This window comes from Scyliorhinus torazame, chromosome 1 (genome assembly GCF_047496885.1).
Source record: "Scyliorhinus torazame isolate Kashiwa2021f chromosome 1, sScyTor2.1, whole genome shotgun sequence".
NCBI classification, from domain to species: domain Eukaryota; kingdom Metazoa; phylum Chordata; class Chondrichthyes; order Carcharhiniformes; family Scyliorhinidae; genus Scyliorhinus; species Scyliorhinus torazame.
This window is the reverse complement of record NC_092707.1, coordinates 156,778,473-156,804,965: the sequence shown is the minus strand read 5'-3', so window position 1 is coordinate 156,804,965 and position 26,493 is coordinate 156,778,473. Positions and strand designations below refer to the sequence as shown.

The 26,493-nt window shown below is 48.9% G+C and overlaps 1 protein-coding gene across 3 annotated transcripts in view; it reads right to left on the bottom strand.

Moving 5' to 3' along the window:
* Positions 1–26,493, bottom strand: part of LOC140415467 (arf-GAP with SH3 domain, ANK repeat and PH domain-containing protein 2-like) — a 197,478-nt gene that overhangs the window by 38,353 nt on the left and 132,632 nt on the right. For all 3 annotated transcript variants that reach the window (XM_072501057.1, XM_072501059.1, XM_072501058.1), the window contains 4 exons: positions 26,173–26,267; positions 10,943–11,123; positions 4,107–4,192; positions 2,154–2,269 (listed from right to left, as the gene is read on the bottom strand). In XM_072501057.1, coding sequence (XP_072357158.1) covers positions 2,154–2,269; positions 4,107–4,192; positions 10,943–11,123; positions 26,173–26,267 — 478 coding nt within the window. The remainder of the gene's footprint in view (positions 1–2,153; positions 2,270–4,106; positions 4,193–10,942; positions 11,124–26,172; positions 26,268–26,493) is intronic.

Below are 26,493 nucleotides of genomic sequence, written 5' to 3'. Positions count from 1 at the left end.
TTAAGTACAGAGAATCATAGAACCTCTACAGTGAAGGAGGCCATTCGTCCCATCGAGCCTGCACCAATCCTCTGAAAGAGCCTTACCTAGGTCCAACCCCACCTAACTGTTGGACATTTATGTGCAATTTAGCATGGCCAATCCACCATACCTGCACATCTTTGGACTGTGGGAGGAAACCGGAGCACACGGAGGAAACCCACGCAAACACGGGGAGAATGTGCAAACCCCACACAGACAGACATTCGAGGTTGGAATTGAACCCGGGACCCTGGAGCTGTGAGGCAGCAGTGCTAACCACTGCACCATTGTGCTGCCCATTACAATATTGCTGTAGACGCCTTCCTGAGAAGTGCAATTTTAAGTAAAGTTAAGTGAATCAGATTTTCTCATTACACCTAATGTAAAAACTGTAGTTAGGTTTTGTAGGACCTCTCTCCTAAGAACAAATTACATTGAAACATAATATTCCGTGAGTTGAAATCCTATCATTGCTAAATTCCTATATATATATATATATATATATAAATGAAATAGCTTAAAATAAAATAAATATACAAGAAACATACTGACTCTTTCTACCTCCAACGCACCACCTCACCTGCTCACCGTACATCGTACTCCTCCCCCACCCCACACACACACTGAACGAAAGCTCAGAAGATGGAAGGAAGAGCACTTTGGAGCGACAGCAGCTTTGAGCTGCAGGGTCACGGAGGTCAGCCGTGAGAGGGAAGGTTGACGAGAGGGAGGGGCCATTACAAAATGCCGATCATATCACGTGACCCTACGTCAAACCCAATATGAAACATTCAAACAAAACTCCAGCGGGCAGCCAGGTGGCGCAGTGGTTAGCACTGCCGCCTCACGGCACGGAGGACCTGTGTTCGATCCCGGCTCCATATCAATGTCCGTGTGGAGTTTGCACATTCTCCCCGTGTCTGCGTGGGTCTCACCCCCACAACCCAAAGATCCACAGGGTAGGTGGATTGGCCACGCTAAATTGCCCCTTAATTGGAAAACAAAATGAATTGGGTACTTTAAATTTAAAAAATAAATCTCTGGACGCTAAACGCAAATAACCGCCCCATTAGGTGACGGATGTTAAATCAAAATGACTTAACATGGGGCAATTTTAGAGTGAGGACGTATTTTCTCCAGTGGGGGAGGCAGAACAGGACAAAAGGCCAGAATCATAAAATCAGAGCTAGGCCAATGAGAAGTGATGTCAGGAAGCATTTCTGCACACAGAGGAGTTGAAACCGAGAGCTCTGTTCCCCCTCCACCATCCCCCAAAGAAAAGGCTGTTCAGGTTTGGGGGGGAGGGGCCAATTGGAAAATTCAAAACTGAGATTGATGATTTTTGTAAGATAAGGGTATTAAGGAGTATAGAACCAAGGCAAGTAAATGGAGTTATGGTATAGGCCAGCCGTGACTAGCTAAATGGTGAAGAGGAGATCATTCAGGGGTTCGTGACTCAACATGACAGAATGAATAAACAGTCCATTTATGGAATGCAATGTTTGCATTACACACAGCACAACTTCTCTTTTCAAACAACATATGTTAACATTATTCAGCCAATGGGTTCAGAAGTCCCAAAAATCAATCTGCACCATTTAAGGGATCCATCGTCCACAATTCAGTGGAAACAAAAAGATGGGAATCACACTCGGATTGTACCCCAATAGACCAGAAATACACAGTGAGCTGTGAAGCCTGGAATCATGGACGGGAGGGACTTAACCTCTTGAAACCAAGACTCCAGAGGAGGGGGGAGGTGGGGACAGAGACAACAATGTGCATTTGCATAGTACCTTTACTGAAACTCCCGTGAAGCACCTTGGGATATGCATAAATCTGACACTGAGCCCCATAAGGACACGTAGGACAGGTGTCCGAAAGCTTGGCTGAACAGCTAAATTTTAAGAGGCGTTTTGAAGGAGGAAAGAGAGCGGGAGAGTGAAATCGCTGTGTGATGATCGAAGGCTGTGCCTCGTGTTATTGGAATGTATGTTAAAGGTAGCCAATTGAGCTAAACCAGCCCCTATCCCAAATTGGGTTACTGGAATGCCTGTTAAAGGACCACCTATCCTAGGGTGGGTTACTGGAATGCCTGTTAAAGGGCATCTTAGGTCATGTTCCTATCTTACCGAGCTGCATGTTGGCTTTTCCCTTCAGTAACAGTTTCAGGCTCTCGGTTTTGTTGTACGTGCTGCAGTAATGGAGGGGAGTGTTTCCCTCGACAGTCTTTGAATCCAGGCCACCTCTGCAAGAATATTACAAACCAGTTTAACACAGGGAGGGATTAGCCATGTAGAACGAACAAACAAACACATTGCAGAGTGTAATACAGCCAGGAAGTTATCCAGTTTACATTCTGGGTAGATTGAGGGTTCCCAATTCTAGAGGTACATATTTAGAGGTTTCATTATGGTCACCAAGAGCAACAACCTGCCCCTCAGCCACCACACCCCCAACTACCCTTGTACCATTGGTCCATTCAGAAGGTGAATAGACTGTTTGTTATGCAATTGGATGATTTTCTCTCTCAGTCAAACATTTTTTTTTCCTTGTTCCAATATTTTTATAACTGGAGTCAAAGAAAATGTTTTTTTTTTTTTTAAATGTCCCAATGATTATTTTTCTCTCTGCATAGTCCTGGAAATTAATCATCAACTCCTGGAGACTCTGGAGTAAAGCTCTCTTGTTGGCAACCCTCTGAAACCTCGGTTTGCATAAATGGAATGGGTCCACAGTTGTGAACACAGCATCTCCCAAACCCATGACCTCCGTCAAGTACAAGACAAGGGCAATAGGTACATGGGGACACAACCTGCTCGAGGCTACTCTCCCAGCCCACACCATCCTGACTTGGTAGCATATTAGCCATTATTTCACAGTCACTGGGTCATACAGACCAAGATTTAAATTTCTGGTCCGTGAGAAGGCCCCAATCAGGTGTAGAATTTCCCACTCAGTGATAAAGTGAGCACATCAAGCAGGGCGAGGACAGGGCACTAGAATCATGGGGGCAGGTCACAGGGACCAAGTAGATTCACTAACAATGCAGAACATTAGCAATAACGTGTATGAAGAGAAGGGTTCAGCACCAGATCCTGGGATAATCAGACTATCATCTGAAGAGCTCAAGGTTGATGCTTCTGCCCGATATCAAGAGCAAAATTAGAAAATAAACACAAGCCCTTCCCCACAAGCATGGAATCTCCAACATCTTGGAAACGGTATGCAACCAATGCCAGAGCAGATACTCTCTCGCCCAATCCCAGACCCAATACTCTCATCCAATCCCAGACCAGATACACTCTCATCCAATCCCAGACCAGATACTCTCTCACCCAATCCCAGACCAGATACTCTCTCTCACAGTCCCAGAGCCGATACTCGCTCACCCAATCCCAGACCAGATACTCGCTCACCCAATCCCAGAGCCAAAACTCGCTCACCCAATCCCAGAGCCGATACTCTTTCTCCCAATCCCAGACCAGATACTCTCTCTCCCAAGCCCAGAGCCAGTACTCTCTCTCCCAATCCCAGACCAGACACTCTCTCACCAAATCCCAGAGCCGATACACTCTCTCCCAATCCCAGACCAGATACTCTCTCTCCCAATCCCAGAGCCAATATTCTCTCACCCAATCCCAGACCAGATACTCTCTCTCCCAATCCCAGACCAGATACTCTCCCTCCCAATCCCAGACCAGATACTCTCTCTCCCAATCCCAGAGCCAATATTCTCTCTCCCAATCCCAGACCAGATACTCTCTCATCCAATCCCAGACCAGATACTCTCTTTCCCAATCCCAGACCAGATACTCTCTCTCCCAATCCCAGACCAGATACTCTCTCATCCAATCCCAGACCAGATACTCTCTCTCCCAATCCCAGACCAGATACTCGCTCTCCCCACCCCAGACCAGATACTCTCTCATCCAATCCCAGACCAGATACTCTCTCTCCCAATCCCAGAGCCAATAACCTCTCTCCCAGTCCCAGACCAGATGCTCTCTCTCCCAGTCCCAGTACACTCTCACCCAACCCCAGAGCCGATACTCACCCAATTCTGCAACAGTGGTGATACCTACCCATTCTGAATCAGAAAGTCAACCAGAGCCAGCGATGTCCTGTCTGCCAACCGCACAGCAAGGTGTAATGGTGTTTCCCCAAGATCCTAACAAAAAATGTAAAAGGAAATGCTTTACACTCCATAAAGGCTTTCATTCTAAAAAGTAGCAACTCTGTACAAGTACCGCGTACAAACCGTTTGCGCCACTGTAACACATAAAAGTAGTAACTCTAGCAGCATAGAGGCCACCACGGGACTTCAGCCAACAGACATAATGCTGAAGGAGTGGATTCATTACGCCTCAAGTATTTACGTTCCTCTTTCACATTTCTCAAGAAACAAAGACACAAAGGAAGTGGAAAACAGGAAAAGAAGGCAACTCACCATCAACATGCAATGGACAAAGAATGCCAAGATTGAATTAATAATAATAGTAATCTTTATTGTCACAAGTAAGCTTACATTAACATTGCAATGAAGTTACTGTGAAAAGCTCCTGGTCGCCACATTCCGGCGCCTGTTCGGGTACACTGAGGGAGAATTCAGAATGTCTAAATTACCTAACAACACGTCTTTCGGGACTTGTGGGAGGAAAACCTGGAGGAAACCCACGTAGACACAAGAAGAACGTGCAGACTCTGCAGACAGTGATCCAAGCCGGGAATCGAACCTGGGACCTTGGCACTGTGAAGCAAGAGTGCTAACCACTGTGCAACCGTGCCGCCCATTTGTCGTTTTGTTTTAGTAGAATTTGTAGGCCTGTTCATTTTAGGAGAAATGGAAAGTCGAGGGACATCAGCAGTTCCATATGTCTGAGCAATGAAACAAGGAGCTCCGATTAGAATGGTGTCATGTGAGAGTACCTTTAAGACATGGATGTTTAAGCAATGTACCTTTAAGAAAACAGTGATGTCAGAGAGTGGGTGGAGCTGGGCTTTAGATCAGCCGTTTTGCAGTTTGAAAAGAGCTTGGCAGTGTCTGTGTTTGCAGTGAGCTGGATCTCTGCCATGAAAGACGATCTCTGGATCATTTGGGTGATTTAAACTCATAATAGTAAAGCCTTTAACCTGGTGTGATTCTGTTTAAAGGTGTTAAGTCTCTTGGAAGTCTGAAGGAACATTTTGAGGAATTATTTACTGTTGCAATATTTTCGGGGGTTATCTTTGAAGTAAGGGGTGTTAAGAGATCCAATGTTTATTTAAGATGTTAAGTTGAGTTCGTGGAATAAACAGTGTTTTGTGTTTAAAAACCACGTGTCCATAATTGTAATCCCACGCCTAGGGAACAAGCCATGTGCTAAGAAAAGCAACAAATACATTAAAGGGGAGGTTGGTTGAACTCCATGATACATTTTGGGGTTCTGAAAATGCCTCGCCCATAACAATTGGGGGCTCGAGAGGGATAAAAGTCTATCTATTGGATTGTCTTTTGTGAACTTAAAGACAGTGAAGGATTGTTGCTTTTCCGGTGTGGTATTTTAGTTTAAGTGGGGAGTGTGTTGTGGACAATGGCTCTTTCAGAGGCTCAGAAGTTTTTGGGGGTGGAGACTGTCACACGCAGTACTTTACAGACAGAAACGAAAAGCAGACTGTTGGGTCTGGCAAAAACATTGCAGTTAACATTGCCTGACAAAATGCGAAAAGATGAGGTAATTATGGCGGTGGTTAAGCATTTAAAGTTGCCTGAGATAGAGTTTGACTCATGGGGAATGGCAAAAATTCAGTTGCAAATGAAACAAATGGAACATGAGAAAGATTTAAAGCGGCTTGAATACGAAAGAGAGAGAGCGGAAAAAGAAAAGGAGAGAAAAGAAAGAAACAAAGAAAGAGATAGAGAGGAAAGGGAAAGAGAGAGAGCGTTTGAACTTCGGAAAATGGCTCTGAAACATGAAGATCAGTTAAAATTGGCAGACGCAAAGGGACACGTACAGTTGGAGGAGATGGATGAGGATAATGAGACAGAGCGCCATAGTCGAAGACGTGGTGAGGATCTATTTAAATATGTCCAAGCATTGCCAAGGTTTGACAAGAAGGAGGTAGAAGCCTTTTTCATTTCATTTGAGAAGGTAGCTAAACAAATGCAATGGCCACAGGACATGTGGGTATTACTGATTCAAACAAAGCTGGTAGGTAGGGCTAGTGAAGTGTTTGCATCACTACCGGAGAAGGTATCTTGAACGTACGAGGAGGTGAAAAAATCCATCTTAAGTGCATATGAGCTAGTGCCTGAAGCTTACAGACAAAGGTTTAGAAATTTAAGGAAAGAATTTGGTCAAACATACATGGAGTTTGAAAGGCTCAAACAGAGTAATTTTGATAGGTGGATAAGGGCTTTGAAAATAGACCAAACGTATGAAGCTCTCAGAGAAATTATACTTTTGGAGGAGTTTAAAAATACAATTCCTGATGTAGTGAGAACTCATGTGGAAGAACAGAGGGTTAAAACTGCCAGATTAGCAGCGGAAATGGCAGATGATTATGAATTAGTTCTTAAATCAAAGATTGGTTTCTGACATCAGTTTCAGCTGGTGAGGGATAGAAACTGGGGACATGAGAAATACTCAAGTGGTAAAGATAAAGAGAATGTACCTCAGATTAAAAAAGAAATCCAGGAGGGTGGAAAAGAAATGAAAAGTCTCAGATGTTTTCACTGTACTAAACTAGGACATGTAAAGTCACAGTGTTGGTGGTTGAAGAAAAGCACTGGGAAGGCTGATGTGGTAAAACAGGATAAGACAGTGGGGTTTGTTAGAGTGGTAAAGGAAGGCCCAAGGGAAGCGAAGGAGATGAAAACGATTGTACAGCCTGTTCAAGAAGTAATTGTTAAGAAGGTGCCAGATGTATTTAAAGAATTTACTTGTGTGGGTAAAGTTTACTCATGTGTATCAGGAGGAGCAGGTAAAGAAGTCACAGTTTTAAGAGATACAGGGGCTAGTCAATCTTTAATGATAAGAGATGAGGAATTATGTAGTTTGGGAAGAATATTGCCAGAAAAGGTGGTGATATGTGGAATTCAAGGTGAGAGGAGTAGTGTTCCATTATATAAGGTAAGGTTGGAAAGTCCAGTGAAGAGTGGTGAAGTGGTAGTAGGAGTAATAGATAAACTATCTTGTCCAGGAATACAGTTTTTCTTGGGTAATGATATAGCTGGATCGCAGGTGGGAGCGATGTCTACTGTGGTTGATAAGCCAGTGGAAAATCAGACAACTGAAGGGTTGAAGGACGAATGTCCTGGGATTTTTCCGGATTGTGTAGTAACAAGGTCGCAAAGTCACAGGTTAAGACAAGAGGAGAAATCAAAGAGTGAAGATGAAGTTGAAGTGCAATTATCAGAAATGATTTTTGATCAGATGGTTGAAAAAGAACAAGAACAGGTGGAGGATGAGGCGGATATTTTTAGTTCAGGAAAATTGGCGGAGTTACAACAGAAAGGTGTAGAAATAAAATGGATATATCAGAAAGCATATACGGAAGAGGAATCTGAGAGTATACCAGAGTGTTATTATCGTAAAAATGATGTCTTTATGAGAAAATGGATACCTGTACATATGCAGGCGGATGAAAAGTGGGCAGAAGTTCATCAAGTAGTATTGCTGGTAGGGTATAGAAAGGAGGTGTTGCGAATTGCACATGAGGTACCAGTGGGAGGTCATTTGGGAATAAGGAAAACTCAAGCTAAAATCCAGAAACATTTTTATTGGCCTGGACTACATAAAGATGTAGTTACATTTTGTCAACCATGTAACACATGTCAAGTGACAGGGAAACCTCAAGCAGTGATAAAACCAGCGCCCTTAATACCCATTCCAGCATTTGAGGAACCTTTTACCAGGGTCATAATTGATTGTGTAGGACCGCTTCCTAAAACAAAAAGTGGGAATCAATATCTTTTGACTATAATGGATGCGTCTACTAGGTTTCCAGAGGCCATTCCAGTACGTAATATTACAGCTAAAAGGATTGTGGAGGAATTACTTCAATTCTTTACTAGATATGGACTACCCACAGAAATTCAATCGGATCAAGGATCAAATTTTACTTCAAGGTTATTCAAAGGAGTTATGGATAGCTTAGGAATAAAACAATTTAAATCAACTGCGTACCATCCAGAATCGCAGGGACGTTAGTAAGGTGGCATCAGACATTAAAGACAATGTTGAGGGCGTATTGTCAAGATTATCCAGAGGATTGGGATAAAGGAATTCCATTCGTATTGTTTGCAATTAGGGATGCACCTAATGAGTCTACCAAATTTAGTCCTTTTGAACTAATTTTTGGTCATGAGGTAAGAGGACCACTTAAATTATTGGTGGGTGAGAAATCGGGAATTACACTATTGGATTACGTGTCAAATTTTAGGGAACAATTAAATAGAGCAGGTGAATTGGCTAGACAACATTTGAAAGTTGCACAAAATGTGATGAAACGGGTAGCAGACAAGAAATTCAAAGTTCGTAGTTTTGCCAATGGGGATAAAGTTTTAGTGCTGTTACCAGTGGTAGGTGAGCCTTTAAAAGCTAGGTTTTGTGGACCGTATCAGATTGAAAGTAAATTAAGTGAGGTGAATTATGTGGTAAAAACACCAGATGGAAGGAAGACTCACCGAGTGTGTCATGTGAATATGCTTAAAAGGTACTTTGAAAGGGAAGGAGAGAAAAAGGAGGTTTTAATGATTCTAACTCAACGTGACGAACCAAATCCAGATGACGGTGAATTTGACATACCTCAAATTAAATTGGAAAATGAGGATGTTCTTAAAAATTGGGATGAATTGTTAAGTTACCTTCCAGAGGAAAAACGAACTGACCTGAAAGAGTTATTGATATCACATGGGCATGTTTGTAGAGATAAATTGGGAAGTACTACAATGGCTATACATGATGTAGATGTAGGAACTGCTGTTCCTATCAAACAACATCCATATAGACTTAATCCTTTAAAATTGGCACAGGTTAACAGAGAGATTGAGAGTATGCTGAAGAATGGCATAATTGAAGTGGGTTGCAGCCAATGGAGCTCACCCATAGTGATGGTACCTAAACCAGACCTAAACCAGGCAGTACCCAATGGTTGTGTGTAGCCTATCGAAAGTTGAATGCAGTTACAAGAACGGACTCTTATCCTATCCTGCGTTTGGAGGATTGCATTGAGAAATTGGAACAATCTGCTTTTATTTACAACTTCCAGACATGGAAAGAACATTTAAAACATCGTATGGAGTTCTTCGATCGATTTCAGGAGGCTGGTTTGGTGATGAACCTAGCCGAAAGTAAATTTGAAGAAGCCCGAATCACTTTCCTTGTGGAGTTTCCGATACCCTCAATACGAAGGGAAATAATGCGATCTCCTAGCATAAATGAATTTGATGCAGTTGTGCAAAAGGTTTGTGGCATGATTACTCCACTGATGGAATTGCTGAAGAAACCTAAAAAATTTCAATGGACAGCGGACTTTCAACAGGCATTTAACTGCCTGAAAGCTGTGATCACCAATGCTCCTGTATTGGAGAATTGCAAGGGACTCTGTGGTCAGATTGAACTAAAGTATTTGATTCTAAAGAGAAATGCCGAGGAGTAGAGGAATGGATGGATCGTGGAGAGACTTTGTTCAAAGAGACTGTAAATTGAGAAGGATTTTGGTTGGAGGAAGAAGAACAAAGAAAAATGGACTATATTATTATACATGTTTGCATGTGTTGTTTTTTTTTTAAAAACAAAAAGATATATTTACTGTGTACATTTCTGTGTACATTACATCCATACACTTGCACGGATGGTGCAAAAGTGAAAAATGAAACCATCTTGAAGTTGATGGTTTCTTTTTTGTTTCTTGGGGGGAGGTGTCATGTGAGAGTAACTTTAAGACATGGATGTTTAAGCAATGTACCTTTAAGAAAACAGTGATGTCAGAGAGTGGGTGGAGCTGGGCTTTAGATCAGCCGTTTTGCAGTTTGAAAAGAGCTTGGCAGTGTCTGTGTTTGCAGTGAGCTGGATCTCTGCCATGAAAGACGATCTCTGGATCATTTGGGTGATTTAAACTCATAATAGTAAAGCATTTAACCTGATGTGATTCTGTTTAAAGATGTTAAGTCTCTTGGAAGTTTGAAGGAACATTTTGAGGAATTATTTACTGTTGCAATATTTTCGGAGTTATCTTTGAAGTAAGGGGTGTTAAGAGATCCAATGTTTATTTGAGGTGTTAAGTTGAATTCATGGAATAAACAGTGTTTTGTGTTTAAAAACCCACGTGTCCATAATTGTAATCCCACTCCTAGGGAACAAGCCATGTGCTAGGAAAAGCAACAAATACATTAAAGGGGGAGGTTGGTTGAACTCCATGATACATTTTGGGGTTCTGAAAACACCTCGCCCATAACAATGGGGACAATGAGGGCAGCACGGTGGCGCAATGGGTTAGCCCTGATGCCTCACGCCGCCGAGGTCCCAGGTTCGATCCCGGCTCTGGGTCACTGTCCGTGTGGAGTTTGCACATTCTCCCAGTGTTTGCATGGGTTTCGCCCCACAGCCCAAAGATGTGCAGGGTAGATGGATTGGACTCGCTATATTGCCCCTTAATTGGAAAAAAATTAATTGGGTACTCTGAATGTATTTTTAAAAAAGAATGGGGATAGTGAGTTTTGAAAGAGCACTCAGAGAGATGGCGACAAAGAGCAGGCGACAACCAGACAAATGGATAGGGGAAGTTAAAAAATATATTAAAATATGGATAACGCTGAGAAACTTTGTCCATTGTATGAAAATCTCACTCTCCACTATTTTCCCCACCTCAGTTATTCCCCAGAAAGTTGAAACAGAAGGCAGAGTGGGAAAACAACAAGACAGCATGCAAGAGTCACCTGTCCATCCGGCAAGCTGAGGGGCGCAGTGAAATCCACACCCTCTGTGTACATCTGCAGCAAAGGCAGCAGGTCCTTGTTGCGGATGGCCTCAAACAGCTTCAGTCCACCTTCACAAACGCCTTTCTTTATATATTTCCGCTCCACGTATTTTGCAGTAATATATTCTTTTCGGGAGCTCCTATCGGATGTAGAAGTAAACCTTAAGCAGAATTTAGCACAGAGATTGCAGCATGGTGGTCCTGATCAGTTGGGGCAAATAGACTTGACCAATTCAATAAATCTGCATAACCCCTGTCAAAGACTGATGTGTTACACCTGGAAGAAATACACTTTGCACACACAATCTTAAATATGCGACAGTCAGTCGTTAATAAAACCAATTGGGAATTCAAGAGAAACTTTTTTTTAACCCCATGGAGTGTCAGAAAGTGAAATTTTCTACCAGAAGGAGCAGTTGACGCAGTCTAGGGGAAGTTATGTACTTGAAGGAGACATAAATAAAAAGGTTATGAAGTTGAGATGAGAAAAGGCTTGTTTGGAGCTTAAACCTGTTGGACTGAATGGCATTTAGCGGCTGTAAATAATTTATAATCCATAGCTGGAAGGCAGACAGGATTCAACATGGGCAACTGGACTTCAGGTGACCCCATTAAGAAGGTCAAAAGGTGCGGCGAGTGGCTTGTCACTCTTCATAGAGAGGGTGACGAGAATTAGATTTATTTTCATAATCACAGAGGAGGGTGAGGTGGACAAGCGAATCTCTCTTTAAATCCACCCCCCTCCCCTATTCAAAGATTCTGAAGACCGGGAACATTCCAGAATGGATCTCCAGTTGCAACAATCAAAAGCTAGGAGAGCCTCCAGTTCCGCCAGCAGGTGAATAAATATGTGTGTGTATCGGGGGGTGGGGGGGTTACTGAATGCGAGTCTTACAGACCGGCAAAATCTGAGGTTCAATCCCCCAATCTCGGAGTCAATGGAGGCTTGCGGGGGTAGGTGGAAAGTGAAGGAATTAGAACAGTAACAATTATGCTATTAAATGTGAGGATCAGGCAGAATTATGATGCACCAACTTTCAAATAGCCTTCCAACACTGATACACATGAAAAGTGTCTACTCAGGTATGGTCCCGAGATGGGGGCAGCTCACGTCCATGAAACTATTCCACCTCTCCCATCCCCAGCACAAGTTATCATTTTCAGGAGGAATGTACCTTAAATCTGACCTTTGTACAGCCAGGCAGTGCACTTAATCTCCTGTTACACCACAAACACTCAGGAATTCAATAACACTTTCTTCAAATACCAAAGGCTATTTTCTCAAGCCATATGCCATGACATTTACACAAAAGATTCACACACCATGCCGTGGAAACATCTCCACACTCCTAGAGACTCAACACAAATACAAACGTGTGAAAGAGAGAATATAAGACACCCATCAGGGAGATCTGAAATGTGCAGAACTTTATAGAGCATGGTCATCAGAAAGGGCTTTGAAATGTGTTTCTAAACACACTTTGCAGTTTCCATTAAAAGTCCCTGTGTTGAGAGGACAGGATTGGGTTTGGTGATGATGCAATCCATTGTCAAATAGTTCAGTGCCACTCTCTGTCGAAGTTTAGCTGGTGACGAACGAGTGCTTGGCTGAGGTAGTGGAGTGTATCCATGGGACTGCAGCACAGCACAACTCCATGACGTCAGAAAGAAAATGGCCAATAATTGTCACTATTTAACATACAGGACTATCCAGTGGTGGGAGGAGTAATTGCTCCACAAGCTAAATTAGTAATAGGCAACCTAAGCCACTGAGTGCCCCTCGTTCATCTCAATGAGCCGCAAGATTGAAATCGGACATTGTAGTACCCTCAATAATGACGCTAGAGAATAAAACGGTAAAGAAGGCTTTAATAAGCTAAGAACTAGCCTGGTGCCAAGACGGGTGCTTACTGGGTGCCTCTGCAAGGCGGCCGCTTGTATACGGCTCCCAGGTGGGCGGAGACGGAGGTGGAGTCCCCCAGGGTTCCAAGTTCTGTCTTAAAGGGGACATCACCGTACATGATGATAAGGGTACAGTAATACAATAACCGTTCATCACATTCACCGCCTGTTTAAAAAAACGAAGTCCAACGCGGGTGAAGTGGAATCACAAGTCCATTTGTTTCAGCGGCCTGATCGTCCTCATCGACCTCCTCAGCTCGGGCGGTGGTGCGGCGGACACGGACGTCTTAATTTAGGGTACGTCCTGGAGCACGGTGGTCGGGGCCTTGGTCCGGGTCGGGGTAGGGGATCGGGGCGCAGGGGAAATAGCTGGGGCTGAGGGTAGCGGTGCCGACTGGGGGTGTAGAGGGGGGGGGGGGGGGGCGCTAGGGGCGCGCGCGGTCGGTGTCCACCGATGGGGAGTAGGGCTGGGGGGTGGGGGGGGGGGGGGGGGTAGTGGTTGCAGGATCACGCAGGGGAGCCATGAGGGAGGGGGCGCCTGGAGTGGGGGAACCAGCGGGTGCCAGATCCCGGAGGGAAACCGCATCTTGCCTGCCGTCGGGGTACTCGACGTAGGCGTATCGGGGGTTCGCATGTATTAATCGGACCCTCTCGACCAGGGGGTCCGTTTTATGGCACCTCGCGTGCCTCTGGAGAAGAACAGGTCCCAGAGCCGTCAGCCAAGGTGGAAGCGAGACCCCGGAGGTGGACTTCCTGGGGAAGACAAACAAGCGGTTGTGAGGGGTCTCATTTGTGGCCGTGCAGAGGAGTGACCTAATGGAGTGTAGGGCATCGGGTAGGACCTCCTGCCAGCGGGTGGCTGGGAGACTTCTCGACCGTAGGGCCAGAAAGACAGCCTTCCACACGGTCGCGTTCTCCCTCTCCACCTGCCCGTTTCCCCGCGGGTTATAACTGGTTATTCTGCTTGAGGCGATGCCTTTGCTGAGCAGATACTGACGCAGTTCATCGCTCATGAACGATGTATCCCGGTCGGTGTGGATATAAGCAGGGAAACCAAACAGGGTGAAGATGCTGTGCAGTGCCTTTATCACGGTGACCGAGGTCATGTCGGGACAGGGAATGGCGAATGGGAAGCGGGAGAACTCGTCGATGACGGTGAGAAAGTAGGCATTGCAGTTGGTGGACGGGAGGGGGCCCTTGAAGTCCACACTTAGTCGCTCAAAGGGCCCCGAGGCCTTCACGAAACGAGCCTTGTCTGGTTGGTAGAAGTGCGGTTTGCACTCCGCGCAGATCTGGCAAGCCCTGGTCATGGCCATGACCTCCTCGGTTGAGTAAGGTAGGTTGCGGGACTTGATAAAGTGGACGAGCCGGGTAACCCCCGGGTGACAGAGGTCATTGTGATGGCTTGCAGGCGGTCCTCCTGCGCGTTGGTAGTGCCTCCAGTGCCGCACAGTCTCCACAATGGCTTGTGCCTCCTTCTCGACTGCAGAGTGCCGAATCGCGGTGGCGGTGAACGTCCAGGAGAAGAACGCTACAGGTCTGCCTGCCTGGTTTAGGGTGGCAGCTAGGGCGATGTCTGACGCATTGTTCTCTATCTGTAAAGGGATAGTTTCGTCCACCGCGTGCATAGCGGCCTTGATGATGTCGGCCTTGATGCAGCTGAAGGCCGATCGGGCCTTAGCCGACGGGAAATATCGTGGTCTTTATGAGTGAGCGGGCTTTGTCCGCATATTTGGGGACCCACTGGGCATAATAGGAGAAAAGCCCCAAGCACCGTTTGAGGGCCTTGAGGCTGCGGGGGAGGGGAAGTTCCTTAAGGGGGCGCATGCGGTCGGGGTCGGGACCTAGGACCCCGTTTTCCACAACATAGCCGAGGATGGCTAGCCGGGTTGTGTGGAAAACGCATTTTTCCGTGTTATAGGTCAGGTTGAGGGCTCGGGCGGTCTGGAGGAACTTTTCTAGGTTCGCGTCATGGTCCTGCTGGTCATGGCCGCAGATGGTGACGTTGCCCAAGTACGGGTATGTAGCCCGCAAACTGTACTGGTCCACCATTTGGTCCATCGCCCTCTGGAAGACGGAGACCCCGTTGGTGACGCCGAAGGGGACCCTGAGGAAGTGGAAGAGCCGGCCGGCTGCTTCGAAGGCAGTATAGGGGCGGTCTTTCGGTCGGATAGGGAGCTGGTGGTAGGCGGATTTGAGATCGACCGTAGAAAATATCCGGTATTGGCTGATCCGATTTACCATTTCTGCTATGCGAGGAAGGGGGTACGCATCGAGCTGCATAAAGCTGTTTATAGTCTGGCTATAATCCACGACCATCCGTTTCTTTTCCCCGGACCGGACTACCACCACTTGTGCTCTCCAGGGGCTGTTGCTAGCCTCGATGACCCCCTCTCCCAGTAAACGCTGGACCTCTGACTTGATAAAAGTCATGTCTTGGGCACTGTAGTGCCGGCTCCTGGTGGCGACGGGCTTACAGTCAGGAGTGAGGTTCGCGAATAGAGAGGGAGATGCGACTTTCAGTGTCGCAAGGCTGCATACCGTGAGGGGGGCAAGGGTCCGTCGAACTTCAGTATCAGGCTTCGGTGGCTGCACTGGAAATCCAGTCCGAGCAGATGGGGGGCGCAGAGGTGAGGGAGGATATACAGTTTGAAACGGGTGTATTCGGCGCCCTGGATCGAGAGATCCGCAATACAATACCCCTTGATTTGGACCGAGTGGGACCCGGATGCGAGGCCTATGGTTTGGGACACGGGATGGGTGTGCAAGGAGCAGCACCTTACTGTTTCTGGATGAATAAAGCTCTCGGTGCTCCCGGTGTCGAAAAGGCATGCAGTGTCGCGCCTGTTGACCTAGACCTGCATCATAGAGTTCTGCAGGTGTTTTGGCCGAGTTTGGTCGAGGGTGATCGCTCCCAGTTGCGGGTAATCCGAGTCCTCAGCCGAGTCGGATTCGTAAAATGGCCGCCTCCATCGGTCGCACGTATCGGGTCGAGAAGATGGCCGCCGCCAAGATGGCCGCCCCCATGATTCGCACAAGGCAGATGATGCGTCAGAAAGGGGCGTGTCGGATAGATGCGCAGCCTGTGTGTCTGTGAGCCTGATTTTCGGGCCTGCTATTCTTTGTGTTTCTGGCCCTTGGGCCTGGCCAGGCAGACCCTCACAAAATGCCCCTTCTTCCCGTAGTCGCTGCAGATGGCGGAGCGGGCTGGGCAGCGTGGGCATGGGTGCTGGCCCTGACCACAGAAATAGCACGGTGTGCCCCCGGTCTGGGCGGGTCACCGCGCGGTGCAGGCCCGTAACGTGGCCGAGTCTGGGGAAGTCCGAGGGCGCCTCGCAGGGTACGCGCCTAAATTATGTCGGTCCACTTGCAGCGAGGTGGCGAGCGTTAGCATGTCCTGGAGGTCTTTTGCCCCGTTTTCGAGTAGTCGCTGCCAGATGTAGGTCGAGCGGATGCCGGACACAAAAGTGTCTCTGATGTGCAAGTTCATATGGATTTCCCCCATCACATCCTGATGATTACAGTTCCTGGCGAGCGCGGTGAGTCTTTCTACGAATTCGTCTCACGTTTCCTCCGAGCCCTGCCGGCAGGTAGAGAGCAGATGCCGGGTAAGTATCTCGTTGATGGGTTTGACAAACCGCTTGCGTAATATCTCGACCGCCTCTTCGTAGGTAGCCGCCTTTTCGAGCGTGGCGGAGATTCTCATGACTCACCCGGGCGTGGAGTAGGCGCAGCTTGCATGGCCTCGAAGCATCGGAGCCAGTATTTTAAAATTTCCTTTGCCTCCGGTGTCCGTGCTTCCAGATTGAGCTTCTCTGGTTTTAGGCCTGCGTCCATCCTGATGTAGGTTAGCTTATTACATTGTAGGACCCTCAATAACGACGCTAGAGAGTAAAACGTTAAAGAAGGCTTTAATAAGCTAAGAACTAGCCTGGTGCCGAGACGGGTGCTTTGCAGGCGGCACCTTATATACAACTCCCAGGTGGGCAGAGCCGGAGGTGGAGTCCCCCAGGGTTCCAAGCCCGGTCTTAAAGGGGACATCACCTTACATGATGATAAGGGTGAACAGTAGTACAATAACCGTTCATCACAGACATGTTTACCAACCATGACCCCATCAGTAAGATTGAATACATTTAATGCACACCAAATACTTCATATCGAGTTGTAGAAAATATTTAATCATTCATATATTGCATCGACTTCAAATGGTAAAAGCAAAATAAATATTTTCACTTTGATTGGGCACAGAGGGAAAGCATGGCTCTCAATCAATGTCCATCTCACTTCACTTGCCCATACTTTGTGTGCTTATCACTTTAGTCAAACCGGTAGGAAAAAAACGACGAAGACAGAAACTAGTGGAATCTGGCAATCCTGTGCATGGCAAATGGTCAACAAAATGTCTCGTGGGCCGCACTCAGAAACGTGTTGGGGCACATGTGACCCACAGGCCACCCACGGGTTGCCCGCCATTGATAATGGTACAATATTAAAAATGGTGATGGGGAGGGGATTCAAGAACAGGTAAACCCTGAGAGTGGGCATTGTGCACACATCGTTAATGGCGGTAGAACAGGTTAACAAAGTTAACAAATTAAACATAAGAAACCCTGGAGCAGAAAGCACAAAAGCCAGGAAATGATGGTAAATCTGTATAAAACATTAGTTCAGCCCCGGCTGGAGTATTGTGTCCAACTCTGGGCACCTCACTTTAGGAAGGACATGATGGCTATGGAGAGGGAGCAGGGAGATTTACCAGAATAAAGAATGAGGGATCACAGTTTTGGGAATAAATTGGAGATGCTGGGGATTTTCCATCCTTGCACAGAGAAAGCGTGGAGATTTGATAGATCGTGAAGGGTTTAGGATAGGTTAAATAAAGAACAAGTTACCAAAAGCTGAAGGAAAAATAACCGGTGGTCGCAGATTTAAAGGTGATTGGCTGAAGAACCAGAGGCGACAAGAGGATAAACTTTTTATTTTGGGCGGCTCAGTGGCGCAGTGGTTAGCACTGCTCTCTATGGCGCTGAGGACCCGCATTCGTCCCGGGTCACTGTCATGTGGAGTTTGCGCATTCCCCCCCCCCCCCCCCAGTCTGCGTGGGTTTCACCCCCACAACCCAAAGATGTGCAGGGTAGATGGATTGGCCACGCTAAATTGCCCCGTAATTGGAAAAAACAAATGATTGGGTACTCTAAATTTTTTTTTAATTAAGTGGTTAGGATTTGGAATGAACTGCCAGCTAGACATGTGGAAACAGATTTGGCTGTCAAATGGTGAACTGACGGAGAAAACAAATGGAGGCTTTTGGGGAACGAGCAGGGGAGTGGGACTATCGGGATTGCTTTTCCAAAAGAGCAGACACAATGGGCCGAGTGGCGTCTTTCTGCGTTGTACTGCTCCATGATTCTGTGATGTCTCGCTCAATTAACTTTGATTAGATTCCCTCAAGTATAGAAGGTTAAGGGGGTGATTTGATCAAGGTGTTTGAAATGTTAACAGACTTGGGTCGCAGGAATGGTGATGTTATAAAAGATCTATCAGGTGACTTCCGGGTGCGGCTATGCAGAGCTAGGTCGCATATTCGGTAGCTCCCGCTTGGAACGGACTTTTGGGCTCTTTACAGCAGGGCCCCCACGGCATTTGTTTGACATTTTCCGGTGTGGGAAGAAGACTGCAGCATTCCCCTGACAGTGTCCCCCAGGAATGTTATGTCTTTTGGCTACCAGACCCGGCAGAAACAGTAAAAGATTTGGCTGCAGCAGTAGACGAGGGCCTCTTCCAGCATGCAGGTGGGGGAAGGGCAAGCTTAAAGCTGCAATCTGACTTGACTCTATCAAAGGTGAATTCTAGCAGCAGAGGGAACATCTGTGAAAAGATCTACCAAGGCCATTGAAGAAGCAGGGACGAGGCTTCCGGTGGGGGCCATGGAGGAGTAGGTCGCGCATTCGGCAGCTCCCGTCTGGAACGGACTCCCAGACCTTTTTCAGGAGTTTCCATAGACTTTTTGGGGCAGACTGGTGAAGCAAACACTGCCAAAAGGATTCCCTCTCGACTTCCGGTTGCGGCTATGCGGAGCTAAGCCGCACGATTCGGCAGCTCCCGCTACCACGGACTTTCGGGCTCGTTAGAGGAGCCCCAACGGAACTTCTTTTTTTTTTTGACGCAGCCCGTGGGGAAGGGAAGAGAGAGGTCCCCCTCCAACTTCTATGAAACGGACCAGAAGTGTAACGGCCAAAGGAGCGGCACTGGAGCAACGGGAGAAGCGAGGGGAAGAAAACAAAATGGCGGCGGCCAGGGACAAAGGGGAGCTGCAGGAGTTCATCAAGCGCTGCTTCGAGGAGCAGCGCGAGGAGATGCTGGCGCCTATGCTTTCGGCAATTGAAGGACTCGGGATCACCCAGAAGGCCCACGAAGCTAAAATCCAGGAGGTACAGAAAAGAGTCAGTCAGAACGAGGATGAGCTCGTGAGAGTGGAGCAGAACGAGGCGCTACACACGAGGTGGGCGGGAAGACTCGAAGACCTGGAGAACAGGTCGAGGAGAAAGAATCTGCGAATCCTGGGTCTCCCTGAGGGATGGAGGGGGCTGATGCCGGGGCATACGCGAGCACGATGCTCGAGGCGATGATGGGCACGAAGGCCCCTTCGAGGCCGCTGGAGTTGGATGGGGCACATCGGGTGCTGGCGAAGAAGCCCCAGGCAAATGAGCCGCCAAGGGCGATGGTGGTGAGGTTCCACCGGTTCACGGACAGAGAGTGGGTCCTGAGATGTGCCAAGAAGGAGCGGAGCAGTAAGTGGGACAATGCAGAGATCCGAATATACCCGGACTGGAGCACGGAGGTTGCAAAGCGGAGAGCGGGTTTCAACCGGGCCAAAGCGGCGTTGTACCGGAAAGAAGTGAAATTCGGAATGCTGCAGCCAGCGCGACTGTGGGTCACATACAAGGGCCAACACTATTACTTCGAAACGCCTGAAGGGCGAGGACCTTTGTACAAGCCGAAAAGTTGGACTCTAACTGAGGGTTTGTGAGGGTGGGGGGGATGTTTTGGGGTGTGATGTGTGATGGTTGTTGTGTATAGGGGGTCAATCACACGCAGGAAATGTTACATGGGCTGGGGGAGAGAGACAAGGCCGTGACAGGAGCTGCGCCAGAGGGGGCGGAGCGGGCTTTGGAAAGGCGGGAAGGGGAATGAAGGAATGCATATGGATTGGGAGACTCCCACGCGGGGAGGTCAATGGGACGGCGGGGGAAGCCGGGGTCAGCAGGCGTCAGCTGACTTACGGGAGTGACAAGGGGGGAGCAAAAAAGCTAGACAGGGGTCTAGCGGGGAGGAGGGGGGGAAGGGGGGGGGGAGAAAGGGTTGCTGCTGCACTGGCCGAAAGAGAATGGGACACAGAAGAGGTGGTCGGGACGGGGGTCCCCCCTCTGGGGGACTGGAGGGTGAGGGAGGCGTGGACACGGGACTGGCCCAGAAAAAGAGATGGCTAGTCGGCGGGGCGTGGGGGGGGGGGGGTGAGAGCCCCTCCAATCCGGCTGATAACGTGGAATGTGAGGGGCCTGAATGGGCCGGTGAAGAGGGCTCGAGTGTTTGCGCACTTAAAGGGACTGAAGGCGGACGTGGCCATGCTCCAAGAGACACACCTGAAGGTGGCGGACCAGGTCAGGCTAAGAAAGGGATGGGTAGGACAGGTATTCCATTCGGGACTGGACGCGAAGAATAGAGGGGTGGCAATATTAGTGGGAAAGCGGGTGTCATTTGAGGCCAAGACTATTGTAGCGGACAATGGAGGGCGCTATGTAATGGTGAGCGGTAGGCTGCAAGGGACGTGGGTGGTGTTGGTAAACGTATGCGCCTCGAACTGGGATGATGCAGGATTCATGAAGCGCATGTTGGGGCGCATTCCGGACCTGGAGTTAGGAGGCCTGATAATGGGAGGGGATTTCAATACAGTGTTGGATCCAGCACTGGACCGCTCCAAATCAAGGACTGGAAAGAGGCCGGCGGCGGCCAAGGTACGTAGATGGGGGGAGTGGACCCATGGCGGTTTGCAAGGCCGCAGGCCAGGACATTTTCTTTCTTCTCCCCTGTACACAAAGCCTACTCCCGGATAGATTTCTTTGTTCTGGGTAGGGCGCTCATCCCGAGGGTGGAGGGGACGGAGTATTTGGCTATAGCCGTTTCGGACCATGCCCCGCACTGCGTGGAACTGGAGCTGGGAGAGGAGAGGGACCAACGCCCGTTGTGGCGGCTGGATGTGGGACTGCTGGCGGACAAAGTGGTGTGTGGGAAGGTGAGGGGGTGTATCGAAAGGTACTTGGAGGCCAACGACAACGAGGAGGTGCGGGTGGGGGTGGTATGGGAGGCGTTGAAGGCGGTGATCAGGGGAGAGCTAATTTCCATTAGGGCTCATAGGGAGAAGTCAGAGGGTATGGAAAGGGAGAGGTTAGTGGGGGAGATTTTGAGAGTGGACAGGAGATACGCAGAGGCCCCGGAGGAAAGATTACTTGGGGAAAGACGACGGCTCCAGACGGAGTTTGACCTGTTGACCACAGGGAAGGCGGAGGCACAGTGGAGGAAAGCGCAGGGGGCGACCTACGAGTATGGGGAAGAGGCTAGTCGGATGCTGGCACACCAGCTCCGTAAGAGGATGGCAGCGAGGGAAATAGGGGGAGTCAAAGATGGAAGGGGAGCCACGGTTCGGAGTGCGACGAAAATAAACGAGGTATTCAAGGCCTTTTATGAAGAGCTGTACAGATCCCAGCCCCCAGCGGGGGAAGAGGGGTTGAGACGATTCCTAGATCAGCTGAGATTCCCGAGGGTGGAGGAGCAAGAGGTGGCTGGTTTGGGGGCACCAATTGGGTTGGAGGAGCTGAGCAAGGGTTTGGGGAGCATGCAGGCTGGGAAGGCCCCGGGACCGGACGGATTCCCGGTGGAGTTCTACAGGAAGTACGCAGACCTGTTGGCCCCGCTACTGGTGAGGGCCTTTAATGAGGCAAGAGAGGAGGGGACCCTGCCCCCGACAATGTCGGAAGCGACAATTTCTTTGATCCTAAAGCGGGACAAGGACCCACTGCAATGTGGATCGTACAGGCCGATCTCGCTCCTCAATGTGGATTCAAAGTTGCTGGCAAAAGGGCTGGCCACGAGGATCGAGGACTGTGTCCCGGGGGTAATCCACGAAGACCAGACAACTAAGGGCAGGCAACTAAACACCAATGTGCGGCGCTCTTAAACGTGATAATGATGCCATCGGAGGAGGGCGAGGCGGAGATAGTGACAGCTATGGACGCGGAGAAGGCCTTTGACCGAGTAGAGTGGGAGTACCTCTGGGAGGTGCTGCGTAGGTTTGGGTTCGGGGTAGGGTTTATCAATTGGGTTAAGCTCCTTTACAGAGCCCCGATGGCGAGTGTAGTGATGAACCGGCGGAGGTCGGAGTACTTTCGACTGTACCGAGGGACGAGGCAGGGGTGCCCCCTGTCCCCCGTTGTTCGCATTGGCGATCGAACCATTGGCCATGTCATTGAGGGAGTCTAATAAATGGAGGGGGGTGGTCCGAGGGGGAGAAGAGCATCGGGTGTCGCAATATGCGGATGACATGTTGCTGTACGTGGCGGATCCAATGGAGGGGATGGTGGAGGTCATGCAGACTCTAAGGGAGTTTGGGGAGTTTTCGGGCTATAAGCTCAATGTAGGGAAGAGTGAGCTCTTTGTATTACAGGCGGGGAACCAAGAAACAGGGATAGGGGACCTACCGCTGAGGAGGGCGGATGGGAGCTTTCGGTATCTGGGGATCCAGATAGCCAGGAGTTGGGGGACCCTACATAAACTGAATCTGACGAGGTTGGTGGAGCAAATGGAGGAGGATTTCAAAAGATGGGACTTGTTACCGCTCTCGCTGGCGGGTAGAGTGCAGTCGGTCAAAATGGTGGTCCTTCCGAGGTTTCTGTTTGTGTTTCAGTGCTTTCCCATCGTGGCCATTTTTAAGAGAGTAGGCAGGAGTATTATGGGGTTTGTGTGGGCGAATAAGACCCCGAGAGTAAGGAGAGGGTTCCTGGAACGCAGTAGGGACCGAGGAGGGTTGGCGCTGCCAAACCTGGGGAGCTACTACTGGGCAGCAAATGTGGCGATGATCCGCAAGTGGGTTATGGAGGGAGAGGGGGCGGCATGGAAGAGGATGGAGATGGCGTCCTGTAAAGGAACGAGCCTGGGGGCATTGGTGATGGCACTGCTGCCGCTCTCGCCGACAAAGTATACCACGAGCCCGGTGGTGGCGGCAACGCTAAGGATCTGGGGCCAGTGCAATGGGAGCATCGGTGTGGTCCCCGATCAGGGGTAACCACCGGTTTGTCCCGGGGAAGATGGATGGGGGGTTCCAGAGCTGGCATCGGGCGGGGATTGGAAGAATGGGGGACCTGTTCATCGACGGGATGTTTGCGAGCCTAGGGGCACTGGAGGAGAAGTTCGAGTTACCCCCGGGAAATGCCTTTAGATATATGCAGGTGAGGGCTTTTGTGAGGCGACAGGTGAGGGAGTTCCCGTTGCTCCCGGCACAAGAAGTTCAAGATAGGGTGATCTCGGGTGTATGGGTCGGGGAGGGCAAGGTGTCGGAAATACACCAGGAGTTGAAAGAAGAGGGGGAAGCGCTGGTAGAAGAGTTGAAGGGTAAATGGGAGGAGGAGCTGTGGGAGGAGATCGAGGAAGGTCTGTGGGCTGATGCCCTAGGTAGGGTTAATTCCTCCTCCTCGTGTGCCAGGCTCAGCCTGATACAATTTAAGGTGGTCCACAGAGCGCACTTGACGGGGGTGAGGTTGAGTAGGTTCTTTGGGGTAGAGGACAGATGTGGAAGGTGCTCAGGGAGCCCGGCGAACCATGTCCATATGTTTTGGTCATGCCCGGCACTGGAGGGGTTCTGGAGAGGAGTGGCAGGAGCAATATCTCAGGTGGTGAAAGTCCGGGTCAAGCCAAGCTGGGGGCTAGCAATATTTGGAGTAGTGGACGAACCGGGAGTGCAGGAGGCGAAAGAGGCCGCATTCTGGCCTTTGCGTCCCTAGTAGCCCAGCGAAGGATCTTGCTAATGTGGAAGGAGGCGAAGCCCCCCAGCCTGGAGGCCTGGATAAATGATATGGCTGGGTTCATAAAGTTGGAGAGGATTAAGTTCGCCTTGAGAGGGTCTGCGCAGGGGTTCTACAGGCGGTGGCAACCGCTCCTAGACTATCTCGCGGAGCGTTAGGGGAAGGTCGGTCAGCAGCAGCAGCAACCTTGGGGGGGGGGGGGGGGGGGGGGGGGGGGGGGGGGGGACTGCCTGGGAGGGTGGATGAGCAAGAGATAACATGAAGGGTTGGGGAAACTGGCACGTATGGGTGAGGGCCAGTGTACATATCATTTTGCCATTTATATATCTTGCTCTGCGCGATTTCTCGTTTTTTTTTTGTTACGAGGTGGGGGGGTTATTGTTTTGTAAGGGAGAAAAATTGTGTTAAAAAACTTTAATAAATATATAGATTTTTAAAATAAAAAAATAAAAGATCTATCAGGTGACACTTTCTCCCCACACACAGGGTTGTGGAAATCTGAAACTCTAACCCCAAAAGATGCCAGAGGACAAATTAGAGCTCTCAAGATGGATGTGGATAAGATTTTTTTTTGCTTGAGGTACCAAGTTTTAAGCAGTCAGGGTGGTTTAAATAAGGAGTTTTAAAAAATAAATTTAGAGTACCCAATTATTTTTTCCAATTAAGGGGTAATTTAGCGTGGCCAATCCACCTAACCAGCACATCTTTGGGTTGTGGGGGTGAAACACACGCAGACACGAGGAGAAAGTGCAAACTCCACACGGACAGTGACCCAGGACCGGGATTTGAACCCAGATCCGCAGCTCCGTAGGCAGCAATGCGCCACCGTGCTGCCCCGGGTAAATAGAGTTGATATGCAGTTCAACCAAGATCTCATTAAATGGCGGAGCAGGCATGAAGGGCTGACGGCCTCCAATCCCCACGTTCCAAAAGGAGCCTCTGTCAGATTCGGGAATTTTCACTCTAATTTTATGAAAACAAATTTACAGTAAATTACACAGCAAAAACAGCCAAAGGCACTTTACAGTTGGTGCTGGGCTCCAAGATGAGAAAGAATGTACTTAATGTGACATTAATGATAATGCAGAAAAACTGTAAATGTGGTTTTGGTTACTTGCCAGATGCTTTACCCTGTGGCATGCACACTAATTCCATGACGGCCTATATATTAACTATATACTAACTACATACAGGACTGATGTAGAGCCCTTTGACTTCCATTTCTTGGTCTTTTCATTTACAGTATTTGCTGGTTACAATATTGGGCTCGGTTTTAGGCTCCTCCGCTGGTGGGTTTGAAGGTGCGGGGGAGGGGGGGGGGGGCGGAGAGAGAGAGAGAGAGAGAGAGATAGAGGACTGTAAAATCTAGTGGGTGCTCTGCACACCACCTACCCTTCAGCCTCTTGCCACCAGTGGTGTTTGAGGTATCAGACAACCTGTCTGCCAGTAGGCCATTCGACACCCTTATGTGGACAATAAATACACACTTAAGGGCCTCATCCAATCACCGCCAGGATTCAACCGTCAGTAAAAGAGGCCTACGCCAAATACGCAGCCCAGTCGGTGTCCTGGTGCGTTGCTGATGTGTGCGGGGGCGGGGTGGGGGGGCAGAGGCACTGCAACAGGTTCCCCGAGCCCTTCAGAAAGCCCTAGCCCACAATGTACCCAAATTCCCACCACCCCCGCAATGTTCCCTCTCAAGCGCTAGTCGCTGGTGCCCCACATGGTACCCGGTGGCAGCCGGTGAGACACCCAAATACTTACAAAGTCGTGATTCAATGTGGCTCGTCTCTTCAAGCCCCAAGTGCAGTACCAGCAGTGGGCCACAGCTGGCAACGCTGGTACTGGAAAGCTGTCAGCCTGCGATTGTCCTCCAGTTCTGAGGTGGGTATGCCCCAATCCTTGGAAGGGGAGGGGGGGGGGGGGGGGGGGGAGAGAGAGAGAGAGAGAGAGAGAGAGAGAGAGAGAGAGAGAGAGAGAATCCCACCTCTAGTCTATTATTGACCAATTGAATGTTAAATAGCTCTGGCCCCATCTGGCAATTTTTGTAGCTGGTGTGTGTGTGCGTGCGGGGGGGGGGGGGGGGGGGGGGGGGGTTTGAGAAGGGTGGGGGGGGGGTTGCATGGACCACAGTCCCCATTAAAATCCAGTCCATTATTTGCAAACCTTAACTCTCATTTCACAACACTGGGCGGAGTGTGATACTTACATGTCACTGGTTGGACAGGGCTTTACCCCACACTGAGCTGGCAAATTCGCCTCAAAAATCTCATTCAGCCTCGTGTTTCCAATATTATCAGCAAGCTGCACAAAGCAAGACAGCACTGGGTTAACAACATATGTGGAACGCACAGCACGTTAGCAGATCAATAGATTAGTTTCCTCGCTGTCACCATGATGCAGTGCCACCCCAGAGCCATATACACACAGCTTGCCATCAGCAACCACACACCATGCCACCCCATTCCATCCACCCACATTGCGCCACCAGAACCATAGGTGTATGCCACCCATGAGAGTCCTGGAGCAT